The 13,191-nt window shown below is 44.7% G+C and overlaps 1 protein-coding gene across 1 annotated transcript in view; it reads right to left on the bottom strand.

Moving 5' to 3' along the window:
* The window catches only part of sptbn2 (spectrin, beta, non-erythrocytic 2), a gene marked incomplete at its 5' end in the record, with an annotated part of 172,449 nt that overhangs the window by 31,801 nt on the left and 127,457 nt on the right, over window positions 1–13,191 (bottom strand). The window contains 4 exons of the mRNA XM_079510831.1: window positions 9,673–9,891; window positions 9,984–10,133; window positions 11,261–11,428; window positions 11,760–11,979. Coding sequence (XP_079366957.1) covers window positions 9,673–9,891; window positions 9,984–10,133; window positions 11,261–11,428; window positions 11,760–11,979 — 757 coding nt within the window. The remainder of the gene's footprint in view (window positions 1–9,672; window positions 9,892–9,983; window positions 10,134–11,260; window positions 11,429–11,759; window positions 11,980–13,191) is intronic.

Here is a 13,191-nt window from a genome sequence, read left to right on the forward strand (position 1 = left end):
GGTCTGTGTTCTTGGATATAATCTCACCAATGGGTCGACGATGTCTGAATACACAGTCAGTCCTTAAAGGCGGGGTTTGAGAACCCAATGCATTTGCCTGCAGCATGAACCAAGCCTAACGTTACAGCAGCATCTAATAGAAGAGTTAGGACATTGAGGGGGCAGAAACTGAGCCCTCGAGCTCTGTTCATGCAGCCTGAACTGAGACAAGCTGGAGTTGGAAACACATTGTTTTCAACAGCAAATAAGAGCTATTTTAGGCACGTGTGCAACATGACAACTGTTTTAAAGTATATTGTACAGTAACAACTAAAGTCTCTGTAATGTTTATGTCGTACGATTACTACAAAACAATTTAAAATAAAGGGATTTAAGATCATTAAAGCTGGGCTGTTGCCCTGAGTCCAATGCATTTCTGCCTACTTCCGGTCCAGGACTTGTCCCAGTTGGTTGTCCCCATTCTCAATAGAAGTCTATGTAGGAGAGACTCCATTGGACTGAAGCCCCATGAAGTGAACCAATAGAAGTCTATGTAGGAGAGCCTTCATTGGACTGAAGCCCCATGAAGTGAACCAATAGAAGTCTATGTAGGAGAGCCTCCATTGGACTGAAGCCAATAGAAGTCTATGTAGGAGAGCCTCCATTGGACTGAAGCCCCATGAAGTGAACCAATAGAAGTCTATGTAGGAGAGCCTCCATTGGACTGAAGCCAATAGAAGTCTATGTAGGAGAGCCTCCATTGGACTGAAGCCACATGAAGTGAACCAATAGAAGTCTATGTAGGAGAGCCTCCATTGGACTGAAGCCAATAGAAGTCTATGTAGGAGAGCCTCCATTGGACTGAAGCCCCATGAAGTGAACGCAGTTTGCGTAACTCTGTCTATATCGAAGGCTCTGAACGCAGCCAGCGGCAGCAGGCCGGCTCAGGGTAGTTATCCGTCACGTCAGCTCAAGAGGTGGTACTATAAAATGTGTCTGGCAGTTAAAATAACTCCAGTTATTACTTCTTGCGAGGATACAAGACGGCCGGTCCAGCCTGGCCATGCACCCGCAGCCAAAACTACCCAGGAAGCATCAGGGTCTGAGACACTTTCTGACAACTTGTGATAAACGGCTCCCATTTGATCACATTAGATTTGTGTACGCCGTGTCACCTTGAAGGTGTTCCAGGCAGCGCTGCATCTGTTGCTGCTGAGAACAGGACTAACGCTGCCGTCTGGCTCCCTCCCGGATGACACAAATCACCATATGACCTACTTACTGTACTCAGCAGCCTCACTTCTCCCATCCAGCAAGTCACTGCTGGAGGCTGAGACGCACGCACGCACGCACGCACGCACGCACGCACGCACGCACGCACAGAGTACACAGTGCTGGGAGGCTGAGAGGCTGAGCAGATCTCTGCACACAGCCGTTCAACACACTGCAGTCAATGACACATTATGTAGCGTGTGAGGTTTGTGCTTCGTCATTTAGGCTGCGCGTCCACACAGTCTGTCTACTCAGTCTGTCCACCCAAGACTTGTTTTTACTCCCTCAAGTTACTGAAAACTCTTCCAAAAACAAAACGATGCCCAGAGTTTAGAGATAAACACACGTTCATATCAGAGCCTCCAGGGAGACAGGGTGGCGTTTCCATCAGTGTGAATAGAATACGCAGCGCTACCATCGGAAACATTTCATTTATCAGGACTTGTTTTTATTCAAGTGAATCTTTTTGATACAGAGACAGTCATGATGGCAAGACTAACTGTTCAGGAGAGGAGAAAACAAGACTAACTGTTCAGGAGAGGAGAAAACAAGACTAACTGTTCAGGAGAGGAGAAAACAAGACTAACTGTTCAGGAGAGGAGAAAACAAGACTAACTGTTCAGGAGAAGAGAAAACAAGACTAACTGTTCAGGAGTGGAGAAAACAAGACTAACTGTTCAGGAGAGGAGAAAACAAGACTAACTGTTCAGGAGAGGAGAAAACAAGACTAACTGTTCAGGAGAGGAGAAAAGCTGATTTCTTTTGTTTCTTCCAAAATGAGTTAATATCACAGACAGACTCTTCACATACTAGAGCATGTCTGAAATAAGTGTCAGAGCTGAAATCGACATGTAAATATGAAATAAATGCTTAAACATGTAGCTAGGTGTAATGTCAACTCGCTGTTTCTCTGCAAGACATTACTCTATAAGCCATATCTCCAAAACTGGTTTAACATATAGGACTGTTTGGCTGTATGGGCTAGCTAGTTTAAGGTTGTTTAACAGATAGGACTGTTTGGCTGTATGGGCTAGCTAGTTTAAGGTTGTTTAACAGATAGGACTGTTTGGATGTGGGCTAGCTAGTTTAAGGTTGTTTAACAGATAGGACTGTTTGGATGTGGGCTAGCTAGTTTAAGGTTGTTTAACAGATAGGACTGTTTGGCTGTATGGGCTAGCTAGTTTAAGGTTGTTTAACAGATAGGACTGTTTGGATGTATGGGCTAGCTAGTTTAAGGTTGTTTAACAGATAGGACTGTTTGGATGTGGGCTAGCTAGTTTAAGGTTGTTTAACAGATAGGACTGTTTGGATGTATGGGCTAGCTAGTTTAAGGTTGTTTAACAGATAGGACTGTTTGGATGTATGGGCTAGCTAGTTTAAGGTTGTTTAACAGATAGGACTGTTTGGATGTGGGCTAGCTAGTTTAAGGTTGTTTAACAGATATGACTGTTTGGATGTATGGGCTAGCTAGTTTAAGGTTGTTTAACAGATAGGACTGTTTGGATGTATGGGCTAGCTAGTTTAAGGTTGTTTAACAGATAGGACTGTTTGGATGTGGGCTAGCTAGTTTAAGGTTGTTTAACAGATAGGACTGTTTGGATGTATGGGCTAGCTAGTTTAAGGTTGTTTAACAGATAGGACTGTTTGGATGTATGGGCTAGCTAGTTTAAGGTTGTTTAACAGATAGGACTGTTTGGATGTGGGCTAGCTAGTTTAAGGTTGTTTAACAGATAGGACTGTTTGGATGTATGGGCTAGCTAGTTTAAGGTTGTTTAACAGATAGGACTGTTTGGATGTATGGGCTAGCTAGTTTAAGGTTGTTTAACAGATACTGTTTGGATGTATTATGGGCTGTCGAGGCCAGAAAGATGAGATAAGAGGGTCAGTCGGTCTGTGTTCTTGGATATAATCTCACCAATGGGTCGACGATGTCTGAATACACATGTCTGATGGACAGTCAGTCCTTAAAGGCGGGGTTTGAGAAACCAATGCATTTGCCTGCAGCATGAACCAGGCCTAACGTTACAGCAGCATCTCATAGAAGAGTTAGGACATTGAGGGGGCAGAAACCGAGCGCTGGAGCGCTGTTCATGCAGCCTGAACTGAGACAAGCTGGAGTTGGAAACACATTGTTTTCAACAGCAAATAAGAGCTATTTTAGGCACGTGTGCAACATGACAACTGTTTTAAAGTATATTGTACAGTAACAACTAAAGTCTCTGTAATGTTTATGTCGTACGATTACTACAAAACAATTTAAAATAAAGGGATTTAAGATCATTAAAGCTGGGCTGTTGCCCTGAGTCCAATGCATTTCTGCCTACTTCCGGTCCAGGACTTGTCCCAGTTGGTTGTCCCCATTCTCAATAGAAGTCTATGTAGGAGAGACTCCATTGGACTGAAGCCCCATGAAGTGAACCAATAGAAGTCTATGTAGGAGAGCCTTCATTGGACTGAAGCCCCATGAAGTGAACCAATAGAAGTCTATGTAGGAGAGCCTCCATTGGACTGAAGCCAATAGAAGTCTATGTAGGAGAGCCTCCATTGGACTGAAGCCCCATGAAGTGAACCAATAGAAGTCTATGTAGGAGAGCCTCCATTGGACTGAAGCCAATAGAAGTCTATGTAGGAGAGCCTCCATTGGACTGAAGCCACATGAAGTGAACCAATAGAAGTCTATGTAGGAGAGCCTCCATTGGACTGAAGCCAATAGAAGTCTATGTAGGAGAGCCTCCATTGGACTGAAGCCCCATGAAGTGAACCAATAGAAGTCTATGTAGGAGAGCCTCCATTGGACTGAAGCCCCATGAAGTGAACCAATAGAAGTCTATGTAGGAGGGCCTCCATTGGACTGAAGCCACATGAAGTGAACCAATAGAAGTCTATGTAGGAGAGCCTCCATTGGACTGAAGCCCCATGAAGTGACCAATAGAAGTCTATGTAGGAGAGCCTCCATTGGACTGAAGCCCCATGAAGTGAACCAATAGAAGTCTATGTAGGAGAGCCTCCATTGGACTGAAGCCCCATGAAGTGACCAATAGAAGTCTATGTAGGAGAGCCTCCATTGGACTGAAGCCCCATGAAGTGAACCAATAGAAGTCTATGTAGGAGAGCCTCCATTGGACTGAAGCCCCATGAAGTGAACGCAGTTTGCGTAACTCTGTCTATATCGAAGGCTCTGAACGCAGCCAGCGGCAGCAGGCCAGTTCAGGGTAGTTATCCGTCACGTCAGCTCAAGAGGTGGTACTATAAAATGTGTCTGGCAGTTAAAATAACTCCAGTTATTACTTCTTGCGAGGATACAAGACGGCCGGTCCAGCCTGGCCATGCACCCGCAGCCAAAACTACCCAGGAAGCATCAGGGTCTGAGACACTTTCTGACAACTTGTGATAAACGGCTCCCATTTGATCACATTAGATTTGTGTACGCCGTGTCACCTTGAAGGTGTTCCAGGCAGCGCTGCATCTGTTGCTGCTGAGAACAGGACTAACGCTGCCGTCTGGCTCCCTCCCGGATGACACAAATCACCATATGACCTACTTACTGTACTCAGCAGCCTCACTTCTCCCATCCAGCAAGTCACTGCTGGAGGCTGAGACGCACGCACGCACGCACGCACGCACGCACGCACGCACGCACGCACGCACGCACGCACGCACGCACAGAGTACACAGTGCTGGGAGGCTGAGAGGCTGAGCAGATCTCTGCACACAGCCGTTCAACACACTGCAGTCAATGACACATTATGTAGCGTGTGAGGTTTGTGCTTCGTCATTTAGGCTGCGCGTCCACACAGTCTGTCTACTCAGTCTGTCCACCCAAGACTTGTTTTTACTCCCTCAAGTTACTGAAAACTCTTCCAAAAACAAAACGATGCCCAGAGTTTAGAGATAAACACACGTTCATATCAGAGCCTCCAGGGAGACAGGGTGGCGTTTCCATCAGTGTGAATAGAATACGCAGCGCTACCATCGGAAACATTTCATTTATCAGGACTTGTTTTTATTCAAGTGAATCTTTTTGATACAGAGACAGTCATGATGGCAAGACTAACTGTTCAGGAGAGGAGAAAACAAGACTAACTGTTCAGGAGAGGAGAAAACAAGACTAACTGTTCAGGAGAGGAGAAAACAAGACTAACTGTTCAGGAGAGGAGAAAACAAGACTAACTGTTCAGGAGAAGAGAAAACAAGACTAACTGTTCAGGAGTGGAGAAAACAAGACTAACTGTTCAGGAGAGGAGAAAACAAGACTAACTGTTCAGGAGAGGAGAAAAGCTGATTTCTTTTGTTTCTTCCAAAATGAGTTAATATCACAGACAGACTCTTCACATACTAGAGCATGTCTGAAATAAGTGTCAGAGCTGAAATCGACATGTAAATATGAAATAAATGCTTAAACATGTAGCTAGGTGTAATGTCAACTCGCTGTTTCTCTGCAAGACATTACTCTATAAGCCATATCTCCAAAACTGGTTTAACATATAGGACTGTTTGGCTGTATGGGCTAGCTAGTTTAAGGTTGTTTAACAGATAGGACTGTTTGGCTGTATGGGCTAGCTAGTTTAACATATAGGACTGTTTGGCTGTATGGGCTAGCTAGTTTAAGGTTGTTTAACAGATAGGACTGTTTGGATGTGGGATAGCTAGTTTAAGGTTGTTTAACAGATAGGACTGTTTGGATGTGGGCTAGCTAGTTTAAGGTTGTTTAACAGATAGGACTGTTTGGCTGTATGGGCTAGCTAGTTTAAGGTTGTTTAACAGATAGGACTGTTTGGATGTGGGCTAGCTAGTTTAAGGTTGTTTAACAGATAGGACTGTTTGGATGTATGGGCTAGCTAGTTTAAGGTTGTTTAACAGATAGGACTGTTTGGCTGTATGGGCTAGCTAGTTTAAGGTTGTTTAACAGATAGGACTGTTTGGCTGTATGGGCTAGATAGTTTAACATATAGGACTGTTTGGCTGTATGGGCTAGCTAGTTTAAGGTTGTTTAACAGATAGGACTGTTTGGATGTGGGCTAGCTAGTTTAAGGTTGTTTAACAGATAGGACTGTTTGGATGTGGGCTAGCTAGTTTAAGGTTGTTTAACAGATAGGACTGTTTGGATGTGGGCTAGCTAGTTTAAGGTTGTTTAACAGATAGGACTGTTTGGATGTGGGCTAGCTAGTTTAAGGTTGTTTAACAGATAGGACTGTTTGGATGTGGGCTAGCTAGTCTAAGGTTGTTTAACATATAGGACTGTTTGGCTGTATGGGCTAGCTAGTTTAAGGTTGTTTAACATATAGGACTGTTTGGCTGTATGGGCTAGCTAGTTTAAGGTTGTTTAACATATAGGACTGTTTGGATGTGGGCTCGCTAGTTTAAGGTTGTTTAACAGATAGGACTGTTTGGATGTGGGCTAGCTAGTTTAAGGTTGTTTAACAGATATGACTGTTTGGATGTATGGGCTAGCTAGTTTAAGGTTGTTTAACATATAGGACTGTTTGGCTGTATGGGCTAGCTAGTTTAAGGTTGTTTAACAGATAGGACTGTTTGGATGTGGGCTAGCTAGTTTAAGGTTGTTTAACAGATAGGACTGTTTGGATGTATGGGCTAGCTAGTTTAAGGTTGTTTAACAGATAGGACTGTTTGGATGTGGGCTAGCTAGTTTAAGGTTGTTTAACATATAGGACTGTTTGGATGTGGGCTAGCTAGTTTAAGGTTGTTTAACAGATAGGACTGTTTGGATGTATGGGCTAGCTAGTTTAAGGTTGTTTAACAGATAGGACTGTTTGGATGTATGGGCTAGCTAGTTTAAGGTTGTTTAACAGATAGGACTGTTTGGATGTGGGCTAGCTAGTTTAAGGTTGTTTAACAGATAGGACTGTTTGGATGTGGGTTAGCTAGTTTAAGGTTGTTTAACAGATAGGACTGTTTGGATGTATGGGTTAGCTAGTTTAAGGTTGTTTAACAGATAGGACTGTTTGGATGTGGGTTAGCTAGTTTAAGGTTGTTTAACAGATAGGACTGTTTGGATGTATGGGCTAGCTAGTTTAAGGTTGTTTAACAGATACTGTTTGGATTTATTATGGGCTGTCGACTGTCGAGGCCAGAAAGATGAGATAAGAGGGTCAGTCGGTCTGTGTGCTTGGATATAATCTCACCAATGGGTCGACGATGTCTGAATACACATGTCTGATGGACAGTCAGTCCTTAAAGGCGGGGTTTGAGAAACCAATGCATTTGCCTGCAGCATGAACCAAGCCTAACGTTACAGCAGCATCTCATAGAAGAGTTAGGACATTGAGGGGGCAGAAACCGAGCGCTGAAGCGCTGTTCATGAAGCCTGAACTGAGACAAGCTGGAGTTGGAAATACATTGTTTTCAACGAGGGCGGCGCAAATAAGAGCTATTTTAGGCACGTGTGCAACATGACAACTGTATTGTACAGTAACAACTAAAGTCTCTGTAATGTTTATGTTGTACTATTACTACAAAACAATCTAAAATAAAGGGATTTAAGATCATTAAAGCTGGGCTGTTGCCCTGAGTCCAATGCATTTCTGCCTACTTCCGGTCCAGGACTTGTCCCAGTTGGTTGTCCCCATTCTCAATAGAAGTCTATGTAGGAGAGACTCCATTGGACTGAAGCCCCATGAAGTGAACCAATAGAAGTCTATGTAGGAGAGCCTTCATTGGACTGAAGCCCCATGAAGTGAACCAATAGAAGTCTATGTAGGAGAGCCTCCATTGGACTGAAGCCAATAGAAGTCTATGTAGGAGAGCCTCCATTGGACTGAAGCCCCATGAAGTGAACCAATAGAAGTCTATGTAGGAGAGCCTCCATTGGACTGAAGCCAATAGAAGTCTATGTAGGAGAGCCTCCATTGGACTGAAGCCCCATGAAGTGAACCAATAGAAGTCTATGTAGGAGAGCCTCCATTGGACTGAAGCCACATGAAGTGAACCAATAGAAGTCTATGTAGGAGAGCCTCCATTGGACTGAAGCCACATGAAGTGAACCAATAGAAGTCTATGTAGGAGAGCCTCCATTGGACTGAAGCCAATAGAAGTCTATGTAGGAGAGCCTCCATTGGACTGAAGCCCCATGAAGTGAACGCAGTTTGCGTAACTCTGTCTATATCGAAGGCTCTGAACGCAGCCAGCGGCAGCAGGCCGGTTCAGGGTAGTTATCCGTCACGTCAGCTCAAGAGGTGGTACTATAAAATGTGTCTGGCAGTTAAAATAACTCCAGTTATTACTTCTTGCGAGGATACAAGACGGCCGGTCCAGCCTGGCCATGCACCCGCAGCCAAAACTACCCAGGAAGCATCGGGGTCTGAGACACTTTCTGACAACTTGTGATAAACGGCTCCCATTTGATCACATTAGATTTGTGTACGCTGTGTCACCTTGAAGGTGTTCCAGGCAGCGCTGCATCTGTTGCTGCTGAGAACAGGACTAACGCTGCCGTCTGGCTCCCTCCCGGATGACACAAATCACCATATGACCTACTTACTACTCACTTCTCCCATCCAGCAAGTCACTGCTGGAGGCTGACACGCACGCACGCACGCACGCACGCACGCACGCACGCACGCACGCACAGAGTACACAGTGCTGGGAGGCTGAGAGGCTGAGCAGATCTCTGTACACAGCCGTTCAACACACTGCAGTCAATGACACATTATGTAGCGTGTGAGGTTTGTGCTTCGTCATTTAGGCTGCGTGTCCACTCCGTCTGTCTACTCAGTCTGTCCACCCAAGACTAGTTGTTTTTACTCCCTCAACTGAAAAAGATGGCAAGACTAACTGTTCAGGAGAGGAGAAAACAAGACTAACTGTTCAGGAGAGGAGAAAACAAGACTAACTGTTCAGGAGAGGAGAAAACAAGACTAACTGTTCAGGAGAGGAGAAAAGCTGATTTATTTTTTTTCTTCCAAAATGAGTTAATATCACAGACAGACTCTTCACATACTAGAGCATGTCTGAAATAAGTGTCAGAGCTGAAATCGACATGTAAATATGAAATAAATGCTTAAACATGTAGCTAGGTGTAATGTCAACTCGCTGTTTCTCTGCAAGACATTACTCTATAAGCCATATCTCCAAAACTGGTGGGTCAAACTGAACAACCAGCATGTCAATTTGAAGCTATGATTCCCTGCTTTCACATGACATGAAAAAACAAAATAAAAAAAATGCCAATGACTTAGCCTCGCTCAGAAACGGTCACGTTTGTCAATCTCTGAATGATTAGTTTTCCCCTCTTCACGTTGTCCTGTTATTTTACAATACTACAGTATATAGAATAGTTGGCACTCAAGTACATTTGGAATTCCAGAATTTTACTTAATAAATATACATATATATTACAGTATATATTACAGTACCTGGTTGAGGAAGGCCTGCTATATAAATATACAGTATATATTAATGTACCTGGCTGTTGAGGAAGGCCTCGGCCTGCTTGGCATCCCTCAGGAAGGTCTGGAAGTCGAAGCCCTGGGCCAGCAGCGCGTGGCGGTTCTCCCACATGCGCCGCAGCTCGTGCCACCCGGTGTCCAGAGCCTGAAGCCTCTGGGCCAGGAACATGTACTGGGAGTCCGTCTGGCCCTGGGTCACCTCGTCCCCTACGGCACGCATCTTCTCATAGTCCTCCTGGTGGAGCAGAGAGACAGTTAATACTGTAGCTCCACTCCGAGCTCCACTCCTACCTCGTAGTTGTAATTTAAACGTGTGGTTCCTAGTACCTTGTAGTTGTCCACTTCGTTCTTGATGTTCTCATGCTGGGCCAGGAGGGCCTCAGACTGGACCAGCGAGGTGGGGATGTCCTCGGAGGCCACGGCCGTCTGGGTGCGCGACAGCCACGACTGGAAGTCGTCCAGGTCTCGCAGGAAGCCCTGCGGCACGGAATAAAAGCAAACATTAAAATATCACGACTGAAGATGTAACGATGACGTTTTAGACGTGATCATTCTGAACCAATCACTGCTGCTGTTCCACAACAGGAGATCACAGATTTGAGGTGATCCTCTTTGCTTTCATGACCATTTCTGAGACCGTTCATGTTTCATGGAAGATGCTTCTAAGTGTGTTTTCATTCTATTGCTAGTTTCATCAAATAACTAATTGACCGAACATAAAAGAACTAATGACCGAACATAGCAGATCTACAAGCTCACAACACATTGCGCTGCAACGTGTTGTGAGCTTGTAGATCTGCTATGTTCGGTGCGCAGCAGCATGCTTTCACAGAAGAAACGGCGGAATTCTATGGAATCCAAACTGAGTGAAATGGGTGATGGCGACTGAGCAGTGTTGATTTTGTCGACTAAAACTATGACGAAAAATGTTCGCCGACTACCTTTTTTCACTGACGAAAACTAAATGGAAACTAAATGAAAACTAAACTATGACGACTAAAACTAAGACTAAATAATATACTGACAATTTCGTCAACAAATAAAAACTAGACTAAAATGTTAGGAAGGGACTAGTGGACAAGAGATCCAGTATAAGTAATTTTTTTGGTTCATTTTGGGCTTTTGGGTTCATTCTTTTGGCTGTAAAATCAGTGTAAAATCAGTCATTACGATGGCACCAAGGCCCGCCAAAATACATTGTAGTCGACTAAATCAACCGTAGGTTTAGGCGACTAAAATCTTATGATGTTTAGTCAATGTTAACACTAAGCCATTCCGGGTGACTAAAATGTGACTAAAACTAAATGAAAACTATTTCAAAGACTAACCCATTTTGGGCGGGAACCCCTTTTGGTGTTAGCATCATGTTGTGCTTTAGCTATTGAAAAATAGCAGATCTACAAGCTCATAGCGCGCCACCGAGTGGCGCGCTACGAGCTTGTAGGACTGCTATTTTTGAAGAATCGAAGAACGACTGACATAGAAACACAGCTTTTTCAGAAAACTGTCAGGATGTAGAAGACAGATTTTTAGAATCTGATCTCAGGTCAGAATGGGCTAAATGACTAAAACTAAGATCTAAATGTGCTCCATAAACAACATGCCTGCAGCCTGCCGGCCTCGCCCAGAGACTCCTCCCTCCTCTTCATGGTGGCGTTCAGCTCCTCCCACACCTCCTGGATCTCCTGCAGACGCCCCTGGATCTCCTGGCCCTGCTCCGGGTGCTCCTCCGCCAGCTTCTCCGCCTCCGTCCGCAGGTCGTCCAGCTTGCCCTGTGATTGGACGATTGGTTGATTGATTGATTGATTGATTGATTGATTGATTAGTTTATTAGACAGAAATGTAAAAATCAGACCCAGACTTGTTTTTTTCTCCCTGGAAATAAAAACGTCTGAGTTTCCGAGGCTAGCTGTGAGGTCGACAGCGCTACCGACTCCGCCACTGTACCCCGTTTCTCATTTCCTTTGACCATGGGTTCCCAGATTGGGGTTTACCTGAATAGCCTCCAGGTCTCTCTCCATGCCGGTCAGCTTCCTCTGCAGGGCCATGACCCCGGCCAGGGTCGGGGTCAGGGTCATGGTCAACGTCAAGGTTAAGGTTTACCTGAATAGCCTCCAGGTCTCTCTCCATGCCGGTCAGTTTCCTCTGCAGGGCCATGACCCCGGCCAGGTCGTTGCCCAGGCTCTGGGTGGACTCGATCACCTTGGTCTTCTCCCTCATCCACGTCCGGCTCTCGTTGCACTCAAGGTGGTAGTTCTGGATGTTCAGAGCAGACTCCAGGTCCTCCTTCTTCTGACCGGCCAGCGCCTGGAACTCCTTCCACCTGAGGAGGAGAACATTTACATTTAGCCTGGAACTCCTTCCATCTGACCAGCAGCACAATTTACATAAAGGTTTTAAGTCACAGCCTTTTGAATAAAATGAGTCATATGATGCCTGATTTATACTTGGCTGCATGCCGAAGATATCCAAGCTTGTAGATCGGATATTTTTTCTTGCCGCGACACCCACACACAACAACGCACTAAATGACTTGTCTTTTAGTTTTACTGGATCTCTTCTCCACTAGTCCCTCCCTAACATTTAGTTCTACTGGATCTCTTCTCCACTAGTCCCTCCCTAACATTTAGTTCTACTGGATCTCTTCTCCACTAGTCCCTCCCTAACATTTAGTTCTACTGGATCTCTTCTCCACTAGTCCCTCCCTGACATTTATAGTTCTACTGGATCTCTTCTCCACTAGTCCCTCCCTAACATTTAGTTATACTGGATCTCTTCTCCACTAGTCCCTCCCTGACATTTAGTTCTACTGGATCTCTTCTCCACTAGTCCCTCCCTGACATTTAGTTCTACTGGATATCTTCTCCACTAGTCCCTCCCTGACATTTAGTTCTACTGGATCTCTTCTCCACTAGTCCCTCCCTAACATTTAGTTCTACTGGATATCTTCTCCACTAGTCCCTCCCTGACATTTAGTTCTACTGGATCTCTTCTCCACTAGTCCCTCCCTAACATTTAGTTCTACTGGATCTCTTCTCCACTAGTCCCTCCCTAACATTTAGTTCTACTGGATCTCTTCTCCACTAGTCCCTCCCTAACATTTATAGTTCTATTGTATCTCTTCTCCACTAGTCCCTCCCTAACATTTAGTTATACTGGATCTCTTCTCCACTAGTCCCTCCCTAACATTTAGTTCTACTGGATCTCTTCTCCACTAGTCCCTCCCTGACATTTAGTTCTACTGGATCTCTTCTCCACTAGTCCCTCCCTAACATTTAGTTATACTGGATCTCTTCTCCACTAGTCCCTCCCTAACATTTAGTTATACTGGATCTCTTCTCCACTAGTCCCTCCCTAACATTTAGTTCTATTGGATCTCTTCTCCACTAGTCCCTCCCTAACATTTAGTTCTACTGGATCTCTTCTCCACTAGTCCCTCCCTGACATTTAGTTCTACTGGATCTCTTCTCCACTAGTCCCTCCCTAACATTTAGTTCTACTGGATCTCTTCTCCACTAGTCCCTCCCTAACATTT

This window comes from Electrona antarctica (genome assembly GCF_951216825.1).
Source record: "Electrona antarctica genome assembly, chromosome: 9".
Classification (NCBI taxonomy): domain Eukaryota; kingdom Metazoa; phylum Chordata; class Actinopteri; order Myctophiformes; family Myctophidae; genus Electrona; species Electrona antarctica.